The sequence below is a fragment of the Sturnira hondurensis genome, unplaced genomic scaffold, assembly GCF_014824575.4.
Source record: "Sturnira hondurensis isolate 20B ecotype Veracruz unplaced genomic scaffold, ASM1482457v3 Scaffold0000022, whole genome shotgun sequence".
NCBI lineage: Eukaryota > Metazoa > Chordata > Mammalia > Chiroptera > Phyllostomidae > Sturnira > Sturnira hondurensis.
The window spans coordinates 2,210,350-2,230,228 of NW_028072653.1; the positions used below are offsets into that span (position 1 = coordinate 2,210,350).

The following is a 19,879-nucleotide window of genomic DNA, read 5'->3' on the forward strand; positions in this document are numbered from 1 at the left end:
ATTAGCATAATCCCATCTCCTGCTCACAGGGATTGATTCAAGGACAGGCATGTCACCCACTGTGGTCCCTGAGGTGTGAGGAGGGACTTGACCTCCAACAGTGCTTCTGGAGTGCCTTTCTTTCTCTCTTTGTGAATTAACATATGTAGATGTGAAGGCTGGAGCTGCTGCAGCCATCTTATCACCATGAGGGAAGTTTGCCTGAAGTTAAAGATGATACAAAGGGGGACTGAATGAAAAGGACAGCTAAGTGTTGGGTCTAGGATACAGACTGAACCATGTCTCATTACCTGTCTGCCTCAGCATGTTTGTAGTGACTTAAACCAAGAAGGGTCTTTGTTGTTTAAACTCGTTTGAGTTGAGCTTTCTGCTGCTTTGAGAAGACATTTCAACAGGCACAACTGAGTTAAACAAAGCTGGTTAGGTTACTTACCAAGGGTCTCTCGGAACTTTGATTATGTTAATGGGTACTGGGGTACCTTTTCCCAAGTTTATTTGGCTGTGGGTTCTGTTCTTTCACAGTGTATCTCCAGTGCAAGATCTAGTCTGACTCCAAAATGTTACAGAAGTGTAAACTGAGACCCCGAGACTTAAATGACATCTCTAAGCTATTACATCAATGGTAGGCTTGAGCCACGCAATTTCATTTATACATGGATCTCCACGCAGTCCCAAACCACGTTGTTCAAGAGTTGACTGTATTAGCCGTGGGCTGCAGATCTGGGCCGAGAGGGTAGGCTCCCTGACTCTTAGACCACACCCCCGTCTGCCCAAAGCGGGTAAGAGGGTCCCTCCATGAAGATAAATCTCGAAAGAAGAATCCAATTATTCTTTTGCAGAGAATTCAGATTCCTAGGACACCATGAGGCAAAAGTTGTTCCCAAGCAACATAACTTTATGTCAGATAAAATAGGTCTGAAGTATTTGAAAAAAAAAATCAATCCGTTACCAACATTTAAAAAGCAGGTTATTTCAAATAAAAATATTAATTCTGGCTCTCCTAATAAAAACTTGGGCAATCCAGCGACATTAGGCCTTTACTGTACGGGGCAAAAGTGGGTTTATATTTGTTTGTATGGAAAATAACACAGTCAATACATAATACAAGAATGAACTTTGTTTTGTGTACTCACAACTATAAACCTACTTTTGTCTTACGCTGTATGTCCACATGGTAACCTGCTATAGCTCAGCAGCCATTTTTGTCTCCTGAGATGAATGCATGCCCCCTGCCCCCTTGCCATAGTCCCCACCACTCTCTACTGCCTCCTATTGCCGATGCCAAGTGTCAGTTGCCATGTATAAGCACACACACACAAATGTGGCTTTCCTGTTTGTATCCAGTCTGTTTTACTCAATTACCTTCCAGTCCCTGTAATCAATTATTTGGCTCTCCTGGAAAAAGCAATAAATATTAACAAATATCTCCAAGGTTCAGTAAGTTTGCACCAACACTGAGTGAATCAATGATGAATAGGTTTCTTTACTGGGTATTTTTTTCTTAGTCCTTCATGGACCATGGGGCAGGAGGGCCACCATATATATATATATATTCGCCATGGATGTCTTTTTTCAGAGACATCTCTTTGTCCTTATTTTTCCACTAAATATGCTTTGCCACAAAACCCTAAATGCCCCTCTCTGCCAGTGAGCCTGCGGACGAGTGTCTCTTCTTGCTAGGATTGTTACCACCCCGGTTTTATGCTGTCCTGGAAGTTATTTTGAGGAAAGCAGCCCAGTCTCTGCGGTGCCAATACCCTGCACAGGCCAGCCTGTGGTCTGATCAACACTGACATTATCCCAAAGAACAGACCCATTATTCTGGGATACTTCGGACAGGATTTCTGGCAGAGCAGGGAGAACAGGACCAGGCTAGTTGAGGTCCAAGTGCACTCCTCCCAGGGAACCAGCTTCCTGGCTCACTGGCTTCTCTAAAGGGGGGGGCGGGGAGAAAGAAAGAAATAAAGGAAGGAAAGAAAGAAGGAAGGGAGGGAGGGAGGGAGGGAGAGAGAGAGAGAGAGAAAGGAAGGAAGGAAGGAAGGAAGGAAGGAGGAAAATAACAACAAAGAGAAAGGTGGAAACAAAAAGTGATGGGTGGATCAGTGACAGGAGAAAAACTATGCTTTCTACAAAACCAGTCTCTTCAAGGAAGGCATCCAACCCCCACAGTTAGTTCCCCTCTCTTTATCATTCCTTATTCGCAGGTGAGCAATGACTCAATCTCAGCTCTAGCTTGTGCCAGCAACATTCAAGACAATTAGGCCAAGCTGAGAAAACAGCCACAAACCCAAACAAAAGCCTTGTGATTCAGTTTCTTAGATGCAGGTGTGGCCCTGACCGCATGGAGGCCTGAAGCTCATCCGAAGCTGACAGAGAACATGGAGCCTTTCTCGGGGTGACCGGGAGACAAATGAGTCACCTGCATGAGAAGCTTCCCTGGTGACAACTTTCCAAATGGAGCTTGGCTCAGCAACCCTTGCACCCCCCAGCTCCAAACGGGTGGTCTTCCCCTCCACGAGGAAGAAGACCCTTCCTTAGAAGGATGCCGTCTCTGCTCATACAGGTGCAGCACACACTTTGAAGCCAGAATGACCAGAGCCACTGCGGAAGCTGTGCTGAATTACAGTTGACAAAGTCAGAGGGAAAACATCAGACAGACGGTGCTCTGTGTGCGAGACACCTTTTCCTGATTTGCTAAGACGTCACGCCCTCCCCTGCTGGTGAGTCCATCATCTAAGCATCTGCTGCTGACCCAGAGAGCACGCAGTCAGGCAGCCCGTCTGTGAGCCCGGGCTCGTCGGTCTTGCTTCCTTCCAGCCCACCCGAGCCAGCACAGAGTTGAGACCAACCATAACTTTACTTTCTTCCCCTCCTGACCAAGTGCATGTCTTTTCCCTAACACCTGAGGCTGGTCAAGTGCTCAGTGGAACCTCTGTAAAACAATGACACATATAAAATAACAAATAATATGGCAAGATAGGTGGTGAGCGGCTTTTACTTTGGTTGGGACAACGTCAGAGAGGAAGCTGAAGGACAGGTTTGATGAAGGAGCAAATAGGAGTTTTACACTCTAAAAACAAAGCCACCACAGCCTATGTATTGAGCGTTCATTACATGTTAGGCATCGTGCTAAGCTCTTTCCAAGGATTATCTTGTGCAATTATCATGACCACCCCAGGAAGTGCCCCGATTTTAGGAATGACGAAATGAGGCTGAGAGAGATTCAGCGAGTTGCCTGAGGTCACATACTTCTCTAGTGACAGACACAGCGTTTAACCCAGGCGTGGGGTCTCTGAGGCTGCTTCTCCTAACACAATTCTCTGCACGTGGCTCGCCGACAAACAGAGATGCCTCTTGCCCTGGAGGGTGTCCAAACCCGCTCCAGTGCGCACACGGCCACACAGGATGAAGGATACGTGAGCATTTGTGCAAGAGGCTTAAGCACTAAGCACGTCTGAAACAGCCAAGAGCATGCCAGATAAGAAAGCCCTCCTTCACCCTAGCCTTCACTGTGAAGAACTGAACAGCTTCACTGAGGTAAAAAGATGCTCTCTCCCTCCTCACCCCTTCTCTGCACAGCAGCGGCAGGGGTAGCACCCACAGACAGAGCAGAGCTGGGCCCCCAAGGCGAGCCAAAGTGTTTCACGTTACCTGCTATAGACGAGGCACTCGCTGTTATTGATCACCTTATCGGATTGGTACCTCCGGAGGTCTTCCCAGGCATCCTTGATGGCGGTGACCCCCAGAATGATACAGATTGGTATCAGGTTCACCTCAGGCTGAAAGGCATTGACCACGGGGACAAAATTCAGAACCGCGATGCCCACAAAATAAATGTTGGCAAACCGGTGCAGCTGCTCAAAGATATTCTTGGGCACGAAGGACAGCACGGTATACTTGCTGGTCTTAATCTGATTCCCACAGTAGTGCCTGTTGGGGTTCTCTTTGTGGGACCCTCCTTCAAAGGGCAGGCTGGAGACCACCACTCGTTTCTTGTCTTCTTTCTTCTTCCGCCTTCTCTTCCCTTCTACCTCTCTCATCTCCGCTCAGTCCCGTCTCTTTAATTCTCACCGGATAGCTTGTGAGTTCCACATAGAAGAGGCTTTTCCCTGTTCAGTTCCATTGGTCAGCAACCAGCGAGCCATGTCCCTGACATCCTTTACCTCCCTTCTCTGCTAGAAACTTCTCTCTCCTTTTTGAAGGCCAACTAAAAATAAAAAGCCAGTGTACAAACACCCGGGGAGAAATCTAACAGGGAAAGAGTTTGCAAAGAACAGGTGTGCACTTGCCACTTCCTCCTACTTGCTGAGACTCCACCTTCTGGAATGCAGACGTCACCCACAGGTATCTTTCTTTTCCACCCTCAGCAGCTGGGAACAGGCGTGCCGACTCTGGGCCCTAAAACCTACCTGGTTAAGTTCTAAAGGCAATGATTTTTAATCCATTAAAAATGGCTCAGACACTTGAAACACGGTACTCAGTGTCGTGCTGGGAGACACTGCCCGTCACCGCTCAAAGATCTGCTCCTAAACTTGGTCTCCTGAGATGGTCCAGTCCACACTAGACTTCTTAGCCCTATTCTTAATAAGATAACATCCTTGTGTTTAATGATATGAGTGTTTACACAAGTGAAACTCAGGTTTCTAAGTCTCAGCACGACTGACATTTTGGGTTGGACAATAACTGTTCGTTGTGAGGGGGCTGTCCTGCAAATGCAAGATGTTGATTTAGCCTTGTCCTTGGCCTTTGCCCATTTGATAAATACCAGTAGCAGCCTCCTTCCCGAAGCAGCAACAGAAATGTCTCCAGACCCTGTCAAATGTCTTCTGCATTTGGGAAAGATGGCCCTTTTGAGAATCACTGAAATTATGTGAACTTAAGAAAATACGTGAGAAGAGAGACCAATCTTTTGAAAGCACTGATGAGTTTTCATAGTCGATTTGCAAGAGAGAACATAGAAGAAAGACTCCCCTTACCTTTCATATATCTGGATGTGGGAGCAGTTTATCTCTCTATCGAAGCGGTATCTCTTGAAGTCCTCCACGCCGTCCTTGACCATGATGATGAGCAGCACGGCGGCCAGTGGTAACATGGTGATTTCCCTGTGGAAAACCTCCATGGCCGGCATCCAGTTCAGAATCACCAGGAACAGGAAGTAGAGGTTAGCCCACCTGCAAGGGGCAAGCAAGGTGTGAGCGAGCATCGTGGAGAAGAGAAATAGCCTCTCCACACTGTTTCTACCCTCCCCTTGGCCCTTCTCCAACTTCTTCAAGTGACATTCTTTTTCAGCGTCACCTGGAACATCACGGAAAGGGTTTTGAAGCCAAATCTATCTAGATTCGAACTTGGTTCTTACTGTTTACTTGATGTGTGTGACCTTTCTGAGGATGTTCTGTCTTGTGTGAAATGGGAATAGTGTTGCCCACTTTAAAGGGCTCTTAGAGATAGTACATGGGTCACATTTATGTACACAACAGAAGGTGCGGGGGCACGCTAGTTGCTCAGAATAAGTGGTATTTTCTAATAATGATTACAAAATCTAGGCTGATATCTAAGTGCATGTTTTGCTTTATAAGTAAAAGGCAATTTTGCATATATTATCCTAAAAGAACGGCTTGCATTTTCGAGTTTTCCAGGGGCATCTTGCTCCTCCTTGCCACAGCGCTTTTGCACATGAAGATCCATGTGTAGAAACATTTTCCCGGCTCCTTTCCCTGACTGCCTCTCTTCACCTAGTTAACGCATTCTCCTCTTTCCGATTATACTTCAATCATCAGTTCCTCCCGGAAGTCTTCCCTGTCTGTCTTAACTAGGCCAGACTTCCCTCTTGCTCCAGCAGCACCATATATCTCTCCATGAAAATATCTATCTGGGTTATAATATTACATCTATTTATATAATTTATAAAATTAGCATCTCTTTCACTGGACAATAAACTCTGGACGGTCTCTTTTTTTCCCCCACATGTATTTCTAGAACTCAACACATGGCCTAACACAGAGTAGAGTGGTTATAAGTACTTATCCCATGAATGACAGGGTGCATTCTATGTACATGCATTTCGATATTAAAGAAAAGGGGGCCCATGGTGCACAACTCTGAGATTCTCTGAGCGGCAGACAGTTGGTCACAGTGAGTTTTGCTTGGCCAGGGGCGTGTGTACCTGCGAAACTGCTCCAGAAGATTCCGGGGCAGGAAGGTGAGCAGTGAGTACTTGGTCGTGCAGATCCTATTGCCGCAGTACCTCCTGGAGACCTTTGCCCAGTCCCGGTGGAATGTGTCGTTGTTGGGGAACACGACCCGCTGCTGTGTCAGGTTGTAGCTCTGTGGCCCCTTCTCTGGGGACAGCAGTGGGGTGGCTTCTGATGGATGCTGGAGGTGGTCATCTCGGAATCGCCACTGCCACCGGGGCCAGGACGAGTCCACCGAGAGGGCCATTCCCTGCAGCAGGCTGTGGTCTGGAAACACACACGAGACGTGGCTATGGTCAGAAGAAATACATGTATGTGGTATATCGGCTCACCCCTTTCTGTATCCATCCATCCAGGGAAGACTCTGGGATACAGTGTGTGGAAAGTAGGTGCAATTCCCATCATCCAGGTTTGCTCTAGGGTGAGAGACATCGAGCAAATAATCATATAAATAATACACAACTAAGACAGGGATAAGTGCCGTGACAGCATTTAAGGGGGCAGGGCTCTGATGACCTAGCTGTGGCCACCAGCCTGATGGGCTGTGACCCCAGAGGTCAGAATTCTAGCTGTGGGTCATTGCTATCTCTGAACTGTCCCTTCGGTTTCTGCACGAGCTTTTTGTGAGGAACACATTGGTCAGTATGTAAACGTAGGTTGAGATATATCTTAAAGGGAAAGGTATTTGTTCTGTAGGTCTTCTCCAGCCCTAAAATTTTCTGATACAGATGATATTTCGGAGAACCCCGTTTGGGGCAAGAACGTCAAGTGACAGTGATTGGTGGGACAGAAGAGAGAGGTTCTTCTCTAGGGCCTCAGGGCCTCAGGTGACTGGGATGTGCTGTGTGGGGTTCTGGAAACACCAGCTGGCTTTTCCTCACCTGGTTGTCTGGAGCTGGGGCTGGGAGAGTCCTTTCTTACTCGCCACTCTGTTTGGAGGGGTTTGAAACCGAGCCCTTGTCAAGCAGACAATTTCTCTAGATGGTGGACGAATGATGCGTTATCCAGGATATTTCGGTTTCTGAGCTCTTTCAGTGAAAGCTACAAGCCAAGTCCTCAAGGTTCCTTTCAGCCAAAGCTCACCCGAAGACCCAGAAGGATATTATTCAAAGATATCCTTTGTAGTTGCAAGTTGTATGTAATGGCGCTTCTTACCTAGTAGGCTCGCAAGATGATTTTCTTTTGAATAAATGGATGAGCGAATGTCAGCTATTATTAATCACACAATGAGCTACCTCTCTGTCATTGTAAACATGATTCACTTAAGGAGAAAAAGTCCCACTTCTAGTTTAAATGGTAATATTTTTCCCTTCCTGGTGCCCATGTGATCTGACCCTTATCACAATTCTCCTCATGACTTTAATCAATCCAAATGATTTTCAATCCTCAGACTCCAAGGCTCTAAGAAGCTATTCAGAGTCTTAAGTGAGTCCTTGTAGCAAGTGTGAAAAAATAAATGCAATTATAGGTGCCCTTCATAATGTGACCAAAAGCAGTATTATGACATTTGACAAGCCAGAAATAATATTCTATGTATCTTCTTTCTCATTATCAAAATATGTCACTCTCATGGATTTTTTTTTATTATAAAAGAAAAGGAAATGAAAGGATAATTCGTGAATAGAGTTGAAAATGCGAATGAGAAATGTTGCCTTGGCTGGTGCCATACATATGGGACTTCTCATAATTGCAGGTGATGAGATCTTCATAAATAAAGAAGTTGGGTTGATATGGAAGATGCAGGTATTTTAGGTGGTGGTTTAAAGAGCCCATGTATCATAATTATATTCTTTATTAACAATGGAAAGTAAGCTTCTTTAAAAATAAAGCAGATATAAAATGGATGCCAGACTAGTAGATGAGAGTTCAATGGGACAGTTCCATAGCTTCAGAGTCTCTGCCCCCCCCCGCCCCCAGTTATTAATGATGATGGTAAAAAGAATCACTTTGTCGTGGAGAAACCTGGCAGTTACCACCTTCCCCCAAAAGCCAAAGCACACATCCCCAGGACGGGGTAACTCGACATCTCGTGCCCCCTGATGTGATGATATACTGAGCAGGACATGACATTGCCTCTGCCGCAGTCACGAGAAAACACTGAAAAAGTGCAAATTGGGGGCTAGTCTATGAAACAGCTAGCCTGTTGTTTTTTAAATGCCAAAGGTCAAAGAAGGGCGGAGGACTGTTCCTGATTTAAAAAGAATAAAAAGAGATGACAACCTCATGTGATGTGTGATACTGGACTGGATCCTGAACTAGGCGGAGGTAAGAATGGGCATAAGGATATTACTGGGCAATGGGCAAGATTTGAATGCAAAAGCAGATTAGGGAGTGGCATTTTAATAATACTGAATTTCTTGATCTGAATAATTATATCGTGGTTATATAAGAAAATGTTCTAGTTCCTAGGAAATCCATGCTAAGTTCGGTAGGGGTAGAGAAGCAAGACATCCCAATGGTTCAGAAAATAATGTCTATATTTGTATGTGTGTATAGATGTATATCTGTGTACACGCACAGACACACATACCACAAGGAAGCAGAGTCAGGAAGACTTCCTGGAGAAAAGAATATTTATTTTCACAATCCCCTGAAGAAATGCCTATGAGTTAGCTGGGTAGGGAGGGCAGTGGTGGAAGACTGTGCCAGGTAGCACTGTTTCTGGGAAGAGACACTTCACAGGAGTGTCCCACCGAGTACACAGAAGTAGGGGACACAGAGTGGCAAAGGCTGAGGCTGGACAGACCAGGTGGCCTGTGAAGGCTGTTCCCTAAGCAGTAAGTAGGAGGGATCCTGAAGAGCGCTAGGCAGGGGAGTGAGCAGATCAGAGCTGCTGTGGCCCAAGTGCCCAAGAACAGGCCACCAAGGACCAAGAGCAGCGACAGGAAGGCAGCGTCTTAGTCCGTGCTCCTACTTTCCTCCAGATAAATTACTGCTTTTCAAAAGCAGAAAAGGAAACCCAGGGGGATTGTGCAACCCTTTTATCTGAGGTGTGGTTTATTACTGCTTTCAGGAAGGGAGGGGCACGCCTGGAGAAACTCTCCAAGCCCCTCCCAGTTGTAAAGGCTTTCTCCTCACATTTTTCCGCAGTGGCACCTCTCGCTAATAATAAACTCTAGTTTTGCTGGTTCACACTCAGATGACTCCAGCTTGAAGTGGCAATCCTCTGCAGCACCAACGTCATTTTCCCTGTGCAGAATGTCCCCTAGATGGTGGTTGCGGGGGACATTCCTACCTGGTGGATCATCAGCCTAACATACTGGGTTAATTATAGATTGCTGAGAAATCCTGTTCTCACTTCCAAACTTTATCCTGCTTTCTAATCAACTCCAGTTCCTTTCTCTTTTGTTTTTTTAAAGTATTTTTCAGAGAGAGAGAGGAAGGGAAGGAGAAAGAGAGGAAGAGAAACATTAATGTGGGAGAGATACATTGATTGGTTGCCTCTCACACGCCCCCAACTGGGGACCTGGTCTGTAACCTAGGTATGTGCTCTGACTGGGAATCGAACTGGTGACCTTTTGGTTTGTAGGCGGGCACTCAATCCAAAGTACCAGCCAGGGGCCTTCCTTTTCCATTTTAATGAATCTTAATAAACCCCATCACTAGCAAATTCCATTTTCACTCCTACAGGTCAGTCAGCCAGTTAGTCATTGAATCAACAAGTAGCTATTGAAAGAACCCTCGTTTCACAGCTGGTGAGTAAAACCTACACATCCACCTCTCTCTTCCTAGAGCTTGCATTCTAGCAAGACTGAGAGATTTTTAAATGCACGCCCATAGAAATAACTGTATATTCACCAACCAGGATCAGTGCCACAAAGGAGAATGGAGTGCAATGTGCTTGCCTTATAGAGGGGCATGGCCTTGTCCTCGAAGAGGTGGGGCTTGAGCTGAGGTCAGGGGATGAGGGAGAGGTAACTGGATGGCCTTCTGTGTGTATGCATGTGTGTATCTGTCTGTGTTGTGTGTTTCTGTGTGTGTTCGACATACAGTATATGTGTATGTGTTGTGTGCATGTATGTACATGTATGTCTGGAAGTAAGGGACCATTCCAGGAAGAAGTCACATTTGCAAGCTTCCTGTGGTCAGAGTAAACATGTTGACTTTAAAAATGAAACTCAAGGAGGGCTAGAAAGCAGAAATAAGTGGTTACTCAAAAATTATTTTCCCTTCAAACTCATTTTCACTGGGGGCCGCATTAGCCTCATTAGTTGCCTTCAAAGGGCAGGATGTAATGTTAGGACTATATAAATGTAACTTCTCCTTAACAGTTAAGCGAGAGGTCAGCGCTGCCACTGGGTAGAGACAAGGTGCTGGGCTGGATAAAACAAGGTGGAGGGCTGGATTCGGCCCACGGGCCTTGTGTTTTCCACCTGTGATACAGAGTTCTCTAAAAAGCGTATCAGTTAGTCAGGACTATGGGGAAAACCCTGTAAAATTTAATCTACACTTGGATTCTTAGGAAGTAGTACACTAACCTGATATTAGAATTAATTAGAATCTAAAAAAGTTTGCTCTTCACCACAGGGGTTTTTTAAACACTCTGTCTTGAGGACAAAATATGTGAATCTCTCTCACACACACACACACGCATGCACACACATGCACACACAATGATTTCTTGTTAGACACCTAGTTAACAAGTACCTTAGAAAAAACTATCTGAAGTTAGTATAATCAATCAGTTATATCAGTTTTGCTCAAATTGCAAGCAATCTCGAATCCCCTTTTTCTAATTTTTGCCATATCTGAATATCATTTATTTCATTAAATGCAGTATGTTTTGTCCACTTGCTCTTTAAAACTAAAATATCAATTTTGGCTAGAACATTGATATCCACAATTACGGGATTTGACACCCAGTTTTCTTCCCCATGGGTACTAACAAGACTTATTTTTTATTACAATAAAACCTGTTGGCCTGTTATTACAGCCTTGTAATAGACCTGCTGTATCTCTCTTGGCTGTCCTGAAGACCAGGTTTGGAAACATCACCAATTGCTCAGAAAGCACCATAATTTTCATCATTCGAGGCTTACCTACTATGTGCGAAACGCTGCTAACGTGTTCAACAAGTTTTTGTTTGTTCGTTTCCTACAGACGTGTTAAAATGGCAACGGTCCCAAAAGGTTTTCATCAACCCGGAACTAAATAAAACCCCAGTGAACCAGATTCCTATCCGTTCCACAAGCAGTCTACTCGATTGAAGAAAGATTTGCACTAAAACAATCTTGTCATCAATTGCATGTTCATTTCGCCTTTTTCACATATTTGATTAGATTTGCTGGAAAAAGCGACCATCGCTTCAGGAAATTTTGTGCCTATTTTGCCCATACCCATTTTACAGATGAAGAATAGAATACAGGTGAGGGGAACCGAATAATTCCTCTCTAGAATCTGTCTTTTCTTCCTACTTCCTTTAAGGAAAACCTATATTTACTAGAATCCAAGATGTGCCCTCCCATCCTGACCCCACCATTTTAATGTTTGGAACCTAAGATATGTCAACATAACTGATATGGTAACATTTCTTTTTTTTCTTTTTATCCTCACAACATATTCTTACATTGGCGGCAGTAGAGAGTCAAGGATATGTATTTGGTTGTAGGCCAGAATATAAAATTCACAGTTTGAAATTCCCTTACTAAGGTTTCCAGTTTTGGGACCTGCCCAGGAAAGTTGAGTGAGACCTTTGTGGGAAAGGAGGGTCAAAGGAGAGACCTTATTCTGCAGTGGAGTTTTCAGATAGTCTAGGTGTCATGGGGACAGCTGAACTTCTGAGCCTCCATTCACCTGGTTCTCAGGCACTGGGGGGTCTCAGCCACTGGCTGCATGTGCAGCCAGTCACGTAAGCCCCAGAAAGTGCTCTGTCCTTCCCAGTGGGAAGAGAAAGAGTTGTGATTCACCTCATTCACAGACTAACAAAACGTGTCCGATAATTAGGATGCCAGATGATGACTTCCTCCAGAGAGGAAAAAACATTGAATAAGAAGTGCGTCTAGACCCTTGCTCAGGGTAGGGTGGGGATTATCGCCTTTGGAGGTTGGTGGGAGTGAAGATGAGTGTGAAAGGGGAGGGGAGAATGAGTAAGAAACAGCGATCACCTTACATAAAATTAACCAAACAATGCTGTTCTGTAGATGATAATGAAAATATATGACAAATGAAATCCTTCCTGGGAAAGGAACGAGCAAAGGGTAAATTTTGACAAAACTCCCGTGTCATCAACACCCCATGCTCAGCATTCTCTCTCTACTTTTTGAGTGAATGCGTTTTATCCCTGATTGGTTTTTCTCTTAGCTCCTCAGCCTTAAGAGCCTTACTCCAACAGATTTTCAAGGACGACTATTTTTTAAGCAGACAAGAAGATATTTCTGTCGTCAGCTATGTGGTTCTTCATTAACGCCCCCGTTCATTAGCGTTTAGGGCATCTCCGGTTACCCAGCTACCCAGCAAGCTGACCTTCATTTTGGCGGATTTGTAGCTCAGACCTCTCTCGTGAGCTTTGGATGGGACTAACACACTCCAGTACTAACTTGCCATCTCCACTTGTCTAAGCAGCTCAGCTTTAACATTTCAGAAACTCGGATTCTGTCCAAAATCCATGTTGGTTTCAGTAGTGCCTATGTCTGTGAATAGCATCTCCATTTACCCAAATGACCTAGGCACTTCCAGGTTTCTTCGTTATGTGCTATAGCCAATCTATTTTTTGAGCTCCATCCAATTTTGCTTTCTAAATAGTCTTTCAACCCACCTGCTCCTCAGCATTTACCGCTTTCAATCTAAGGGTACTGCCATTTCCTGTCTCGGACCACTGCAATCGATGTCTAATGTTCCTGCATCCTCTCCCTAGCTCCCTTTCCAATGTAGTCTTCACATAGCAGCCAGTTGTTTTCCTACAGTGTAAGTAAGATCATGTCAGCTTTCACTCTTTCTTTTAGAGAAAAAGGAAGGGAGGGAGAGAAACATTAATTAGTTGCTTCTTGTACATGCCCCCACCGAGGACCAAACCTATAACCTAGGCACATGCCCTGACCAGGGATCAAACCCCTGTGATGCCCAACCAACTGAACCACACTGGTCAGGACTCAGTTCTCTTGTTAATGCTCTTTATGGTTACCTTTGTATAAAATCTGCCTCCGACTCAGACCCACTGTATCAGAAACTCTGGGCATGGGGTGGGAAATACGCCCTTCTAACTAGCTCCCAGGTCATTCTATGTAGGGGTTGCCAACGAACAAACCTGGAGAGTCACTGACTTATGCACTCGCATATTTGCTTTCCATTGAAAGCGACCTTTCCCCATTTGCTTCCCTGTAATCCAAGGCTGGTTTCCCAGGTACCTTCTAAAGCAAGGCACACGATCTTGGGAAACAAAAAGACAATGTGGGCAATCTTTTGGGTTTGTTGGGTAAGAGGCAAGTAAAATGAAATGCGTGATTTCATTTCTTATATCCCTCCAGGCAGAGATGTGACTTCACTTAAATGCTGTCTTATAGATTGTTTTGGTTTATTTTACCGACAAAATAATTAACTTGGGTCTAATTAAAAGTGAACAAATTGCTTGCAGAGACAAAATAAATCAGTGCTGAGCTGAAGGGTGAAGAGAGTTGTGCCAATTCTGTGGGTCTGATTGCAACTGCAACACAATAGTGCACACTGATGGACTCAGTCCAGCTTCCTCAAAGCCCGTGCATGGCTGTGTGAGTGAGGAGTTCACTGATCCACCCAGGAAAGACTGAGGCGGGGCAGTCTTTCTCAGGAATTGCTCCGGAATTCCTGAGAAATTTGGGAGGTGCTTTCTCAAGGTCAAATGGACTAGGCACTTGGCTTAGCGCAAAGAATGTAGAGCCAGATTTGTGAAGTGGGGTGGGAAACTGACATTTTAGCATCTGACACTTTAGCATCTCCCTCCAGAGTTTTCTTAAGGCGGGAATATACCCTGATCAGCCTTTGGGATGAATGGCAAAGGATCAAGATTTATGGGAAGAGGAAAATGGAGAGGAAGGGGAGAGGAAGAAGGAGCTGGCAAGAGCTTGAGAAATGGAAATTAAGATGGTAGCAGGTTGGTGTGTGTGTTTTCGGAAGAAGGCAGATAATTTTCTTCAAGTTGAGACAGAGTTGACATATCAGATCATATTAATTTTAGGTATACAACATAATGATTCAATATTTTTATATATCACAAAATGATCACCACAGTAAGTCTTATTAATGTTCACCACCACACAGCTACAGAAAACTCTTCTTGTGATGAGAATATTTAAGATCTACTCTCATAGCAACTTTCATATATATGATATAGTACCATTAACTATAGTCATCATACCATAGTCATCTGTAGTATTATTAGCCATAGCCATCCTTATGACTTAATTATTTTATGAGTGGAAGTTTGTACCTTCTGACTATCTTTCTTCATTTTACCCACTCCTACCCCCACCTCTGTAACCACCAATCTGTTTTCTGCACTTATGAACCTTTTTTTAGACTTATAAGTGAGATTATTTTGTATTTGTCTTTCTCTGTCTGACATTTCACTTAGCAGAATGACTCCCCAAGATCAATCCATATTGTTACAGATGGCAAGTTTCTTTCTTTTTTATGGCTGAAAAATATTGCATTGTATAAGACGTTCATTTTTCAAAGGGTTGATTATCCACTTAAAATACATATGCTATTATATCATAATGTAATATCCCTCCATGTTACTTTAAAATTTGTTAGTAAAACTTTATAACACAAGAGTGGTCTTGTATGAATGATATCATTTGATTGGGGGGTAGAGGTCTAGAAATCAAGAAGGACTTGTCCTCGTCCTTGGCTCAATGCCAAGGGGAGACAGAGAAGGAAGAGCCACAAGAGAGTGGAGAATGAGAAATGGAGCAAATGCTGGAAATCAAACCAGAGATGACCGGAAGAAACATAAGTCCCATAGGAATTCACAGAAGTTGGGGGCGGGGGCAAGTTGATGGCATACAGTTTTCCATGACAGATGGGCTGGGGGTCAAGTTGATTTCAGCTGGAGTTTAAAGGTCAGGGCAAGCCACGCTGACACCTGGTTTACATGTCCCACCAACAAGCAACGTGGCTGTGGGCAGGTCGGTGACTCTTTCTGAGCCTTAGTTCCCTCCCCTGTAAAATGAGGGAGTTGGACCAGGCAGTCACTAAGGCCCAGGTTCTTTGACTTTGGGCTCAATTCTCATCTGAACTTTTCTGAATTCAAGAGTTTGAGTGACTCTGACAGGGGACCTTGCAGAGGGCGGATTAATTCCTCCCTTCTATGACAGCAAGTCCCTACAAGGTACGTGATCTTAGCTACGTGATTGAGTCTTTTCTCTTTTCAGAAATGTAGCCTTTTTTTATTCATCTGTTTTGGTTGAATTACTATCTTATACATGCATTGGGCTGAGCATTCTCATATTCCAAAGAAATAACTGAACCCTCCCATCTTTATTCTTGCTTCTCTTTTATTAGATTCATATATAAACAACAAGGTTTTTGAAAGGTCTCGATATGCTCCAAATGTCTATTCCCAAAGTAGGGGGGAATTTCGGGAAATATCCGACTGTCTGTTGGACATCACCGTCTGGGTGTGTTTTAGGAATGTCAGTCTCAGTTTGCCTCCAAATGTCTTTACCCCTGGACTCACTGTCTTTACCCCTGTATCTGCCCTGGCCCCCTCTTTCCTGTCCCTTGGAATGGCAGTGCTACCCTTTTAGTTGCCCAGTCTTTCGATGCTTTCCCTCCAATGTACCAGTCTTTCACCAAGCCCCACTGACCATAACTCAGATGTTCTCTGAGTTCTCTACGTTCTCTCTTCTCTTCTCCGAGCCCCTTGCCACCATACCAGTCCTGGCCACTTTCATCTTTTGCTTCAATCACTTGAAAGGTTTCATAGTTTGTCCCCCTCCTCCCAACTTGGCTCCTCATCACTCTGCATTTCCACAGTGACATCAGAAAGATGTCACCAGGTTAGAAAGCCATCCACGTCATCACCTTGCTCAAAACCCTTTCTGGCTTTCAATTTCTCTTGGTCGGGATTCCAAACAAAACTTGAATATACTTTACGAACCCTTTCCTCTGTGAGATGGGCACAGCCTCTCTGTTAAGCCTTGCCTTTTGTTAATCTCCCTTTCATGCTCAGCTCTAGTCATAGGAAATTATTTTGTTTCCTTTCGTGTCTCTCTCACGGTCACTACCAACACCATCAGCACTTTCTACCTCCCAGGTCCCCAAAGCCCAGCTACTTTCCCTTCATTCTTTTAGGGCTTGGATGTCACCCTTCCCAGAAAGCCTTCCTTGGTTCTGAAGTATGACTGAGGGGCTACTCATGTGCTTCACGGCGCTCTGCCCTTAGCCGGTGTTAGCTCTTAGTTCTGCGTGTTGAGACCATGCACTTGTCAGGACTGAGGACTTCTCTAGAGGGGTCACCACTGGACCCCAGTGTCTCATGGGAGCAGGAACCACTCTACTCCAGTGCCCGGTAGGGTCAATTGTCATTTTACCCAGCACCTCCCGGGAGCGGTGAGGACTTTATAGCACTCCTGGCCTGGTGCAATGATAAGCACCAAGAAAGGCTTCATTTCTTTGACGAATAAAAACGTTTGCATTTCACTATTATTTTTAAAAATTTCAGGGAACTTCCACTTGACCCCCCAGACAATCCTCTGAGGTAGGTAGGTTGGGCCTGTATCATAGTGGGTCTCCTCAGCCATGGGGTTAAGTTCCTCACTGTGCTCATTCAGAAGAGTCTGTGGCTAAGAGTCTTGAGAACCAATAGAGGTTCCTTTTCCTTGCGAGCAAGGAAAGTACTAAAAAAGTTTTATTACAGTTCTGAGAGTGTAATAAAAAGTATATTGAACAAAACAATCAAGGTGGCACAGTAAATAAAGTCAATATAAATGACATTCACCCTTTTGAATAACAAAGGCATGGCACAACTTCACTCAGACTCTGCTCCCAGAACTTTTTTTAATGCTTGCCTCTCTTAACACCAGAAACTTGAAATTAATTTTGTTTATAGCTAACATCTGTTACGAAGCATAAAAACAAAACCCATGGCTTTTGATTTCTGGCTCCTTAGGTCTCAGTGACTCGGAATGACTGGATTTTTGAGAGAGGTAAATTACTGGGGAAGTATTTCTGAAACTCCCTTCCCACGACACATGTCCTTAACTCTGTTCAGGAGGATTTCTGACCAAAGCACTTGGAACAGCACGCTCTCGCGCCTCTCAGCAAAGGCTCTCCCTATATACTCAGGGTGCAGTGCCAAGCTCAAAATTCACATGCTTTCAGTATTATTTCACAGATGTCTTTACTTCCGGCACACCATCTTTCTGTCTAACCCTCTGGTTTCCTGTTTTCTTAGACGTGACTTGATATTTGCATATGTTGGAACTGAAATTGTCCAATTAACCAGAAGAGCTGCAGAAGTAAATTTGCTTAGATGGAATTTTCATATTTGGTATGGCTGTGGATAATTCTGAATTTCTCTGTATTTTTAAACATCCATCTGATTGCTCTTTTGTCTCTGAAATAATAGAATGAAGGGAGACCAGGTGACTTGCGTAAGGCCACAAAGAAATGCAGTGGTGGAGTTAACGCTAGTTTCTCAATGAGATGGTGTGGGGTCAGGGACAGGGGTCTGGCTTTCAAGGCTGGAACTCCGGGCTCTCCGTGACTGCCAACACTAACCTCCTTGTATCATCTGAGAGCCTGAAAGCCTTCCTCGTTATTATAAGAGCCATTAAACCACAAGCAAGCATATTTCTGCGCAGAGACATTGCTTTGTTTGGCTTATTATTCTGACATAGGAAATTGAAATAAAAACAAATTAACACTTGTAGATAGCAACACTCACCCTCCCTCCCACTCCCTAGCACTTCATTCTGTCTTTTCATGAAAGTGCCAAAAAGATAACACCCCATCTGCTAGGGGGGAATTTATTTCCAATTTTCTCAATCTTTTTAAAGTTGTGCATGTGGAGATTTGGTGGTGTATTACATCTCCAATATAATGGTTTCTATCACAAGAGCTTTATAATTATTCAGTCTATACATACTGCATCGAGACACCTTTTCTTTGGACCTGGGGACCCTTAGGAAGACAAATGGCTTTGCTGTCCAGCCATATGGGGAGAGGGACCGTTGCAGACAGCATTGTGTACAGTAGACCGTGACAGCGGCAGATTGTGGGTATGGGTTTTGGATTCTGAAACACCGTGGCATATATATTGAGAAGAGAGGTAAAGGGCGAGTTTGAGTGTGCTCCACTCCCCCTTCTGCTGCGCTCACTCCTGCAGCACCGAGGCTTGTCCTACGTACGTAGTGTTGGAAGAGCTGCCAGAACAGGAGAAAATCTGCCCTAACTACAAACCTAGATCCCTGAATTAACTCATGGATTGGAGACCCCCTAGAGACTGAGCATCAGTGTGTGTGGGCACCGGGATAGCAAATAGGCAAAGGCCACACACCAGAGAGGCAGGCAATGGACTCATGTGCAGATTGGGGCACTTTATACACGACAGATGTGGCCTTACAAATCAGTGTGGACAGAGGGACTACTCAATCAATAGTGTGGTGACCAGCGTTAACTTGTATAACAACGACTACTTTCTACATCACACACAACAGTAAATTCTAGGTGTATTAAAGACCTCGCTCCTGGTGGGGTGGGGAGGGGTGGATTTAGTACAAATCTAAAAAGGAAAAGGCAAACATCCCAGCAGAAAGGTAAGAAATGACAGGAAGAGATTGTTGACAGAAGAGGAAATCCAAGTGGCTTTAAATGATGTGAAATTATCTCCAGCTTCACTAGTAATCAGGGAAATGCCAATGAAAATGAGAGCACAGTAATACCTGGCTACACCATCAGATTGGGGAAAAAATGAATTCCATTGGGATTTCACAAAGATGAGACTCTATGGGCGCTTTCTTATCCAAAGTGTGAGGACCACTTTGGGACACAGCGCAGCTTTGCGAGTGTGCCCACCCTTATTCTCACTCCCACTCCTAGGTGGGCATCCCAGTGAAACGAGCACACGTGGGCACCAGGAGACGTGTGCAGACGTGTTCAGCGTATCATTTCCTAAAAGCTAGAAACTGGAAAGATCTCCAGTACCTGCCAAACATAAAATGGAAAACGGAACTGTCACACGCATAAAGTGAAATATCATACGGCGCTTGAAGGAATAGTTAAAAGTCCCTGTAGGCTTAGTCATTATTTTCCTGTGGGGACTACTCTAAGTGTTTTGCATGTGAATATTAACTCATTTCATTCTCCTGACCATCTTGTGATGGGGGTAATATCATCCCCCCATTTTGTAGATGAGTCATCTAAGGTACAGAGAGGTTAATCACCCAAGGTTCCATAGCTGTCAGCGGCAGAGTTGGGCTGTGAATGATCCAGTCTAATTCTAGAATTGGTGATTAATTAATTAATGTTTTAAGGATTCTATTTATTTACTTTTGGAGAGAGGAGAAGGGGTGGAGAAAGAGAGGGAGAGAAACATCAATCGGTTGCCTCTCTCATGCCCCCAACCAGGGACCTGGCCTGCAACCCAGGCATGTGCCCTGACCAGGAATAGAACCAGTGACCTCTCAGTTCACAGGTTGGCACTCAGTCCACTGAACCATACCAGCCAGGGCTAGAACTGGTGATTTAAACACTATACCTGCCTCATAAAA

At 44.5% G+C, this 19,879-nt stretch overlaps 1 protein-coding gene across 2 annotated transcripts in view; it reads right to left on the reverse strand.

Moving 5' to 3' along the window:
* Positions 1-19,879, reverse strand: part of ATP10B (ATPase phospholipid transporting 10B (putative)) — a 145,007-nt gene that overhangs the window by 79,933 nt on the left and 45,195 nt on the right. Inside the window, exons 2-3 of one of the 2 annotated variants that reach the window (XM_037032259.1) lie at positions 6,164-6,458; positions 4,977-5,171 (exon numbers count right to left, since the gene is read on the reverse strand). In XM_037032259.1, the coding sequence (XP_036888154.1) occupies positions 4,977-5,171; positions 6,164-6,438 (470 nt within the window). In that variant the 5' untranslated portion in view covers positions 6,439-6,458. Of the gene's footprint in view, positions 1-3,651; positions 4,286-4,976; positions 5,172-6,163; positions 6,459-19,879 lie in introns of those variants that run through there. The other variant, XM_037032963.1, reaches the window with a different exon arrangement.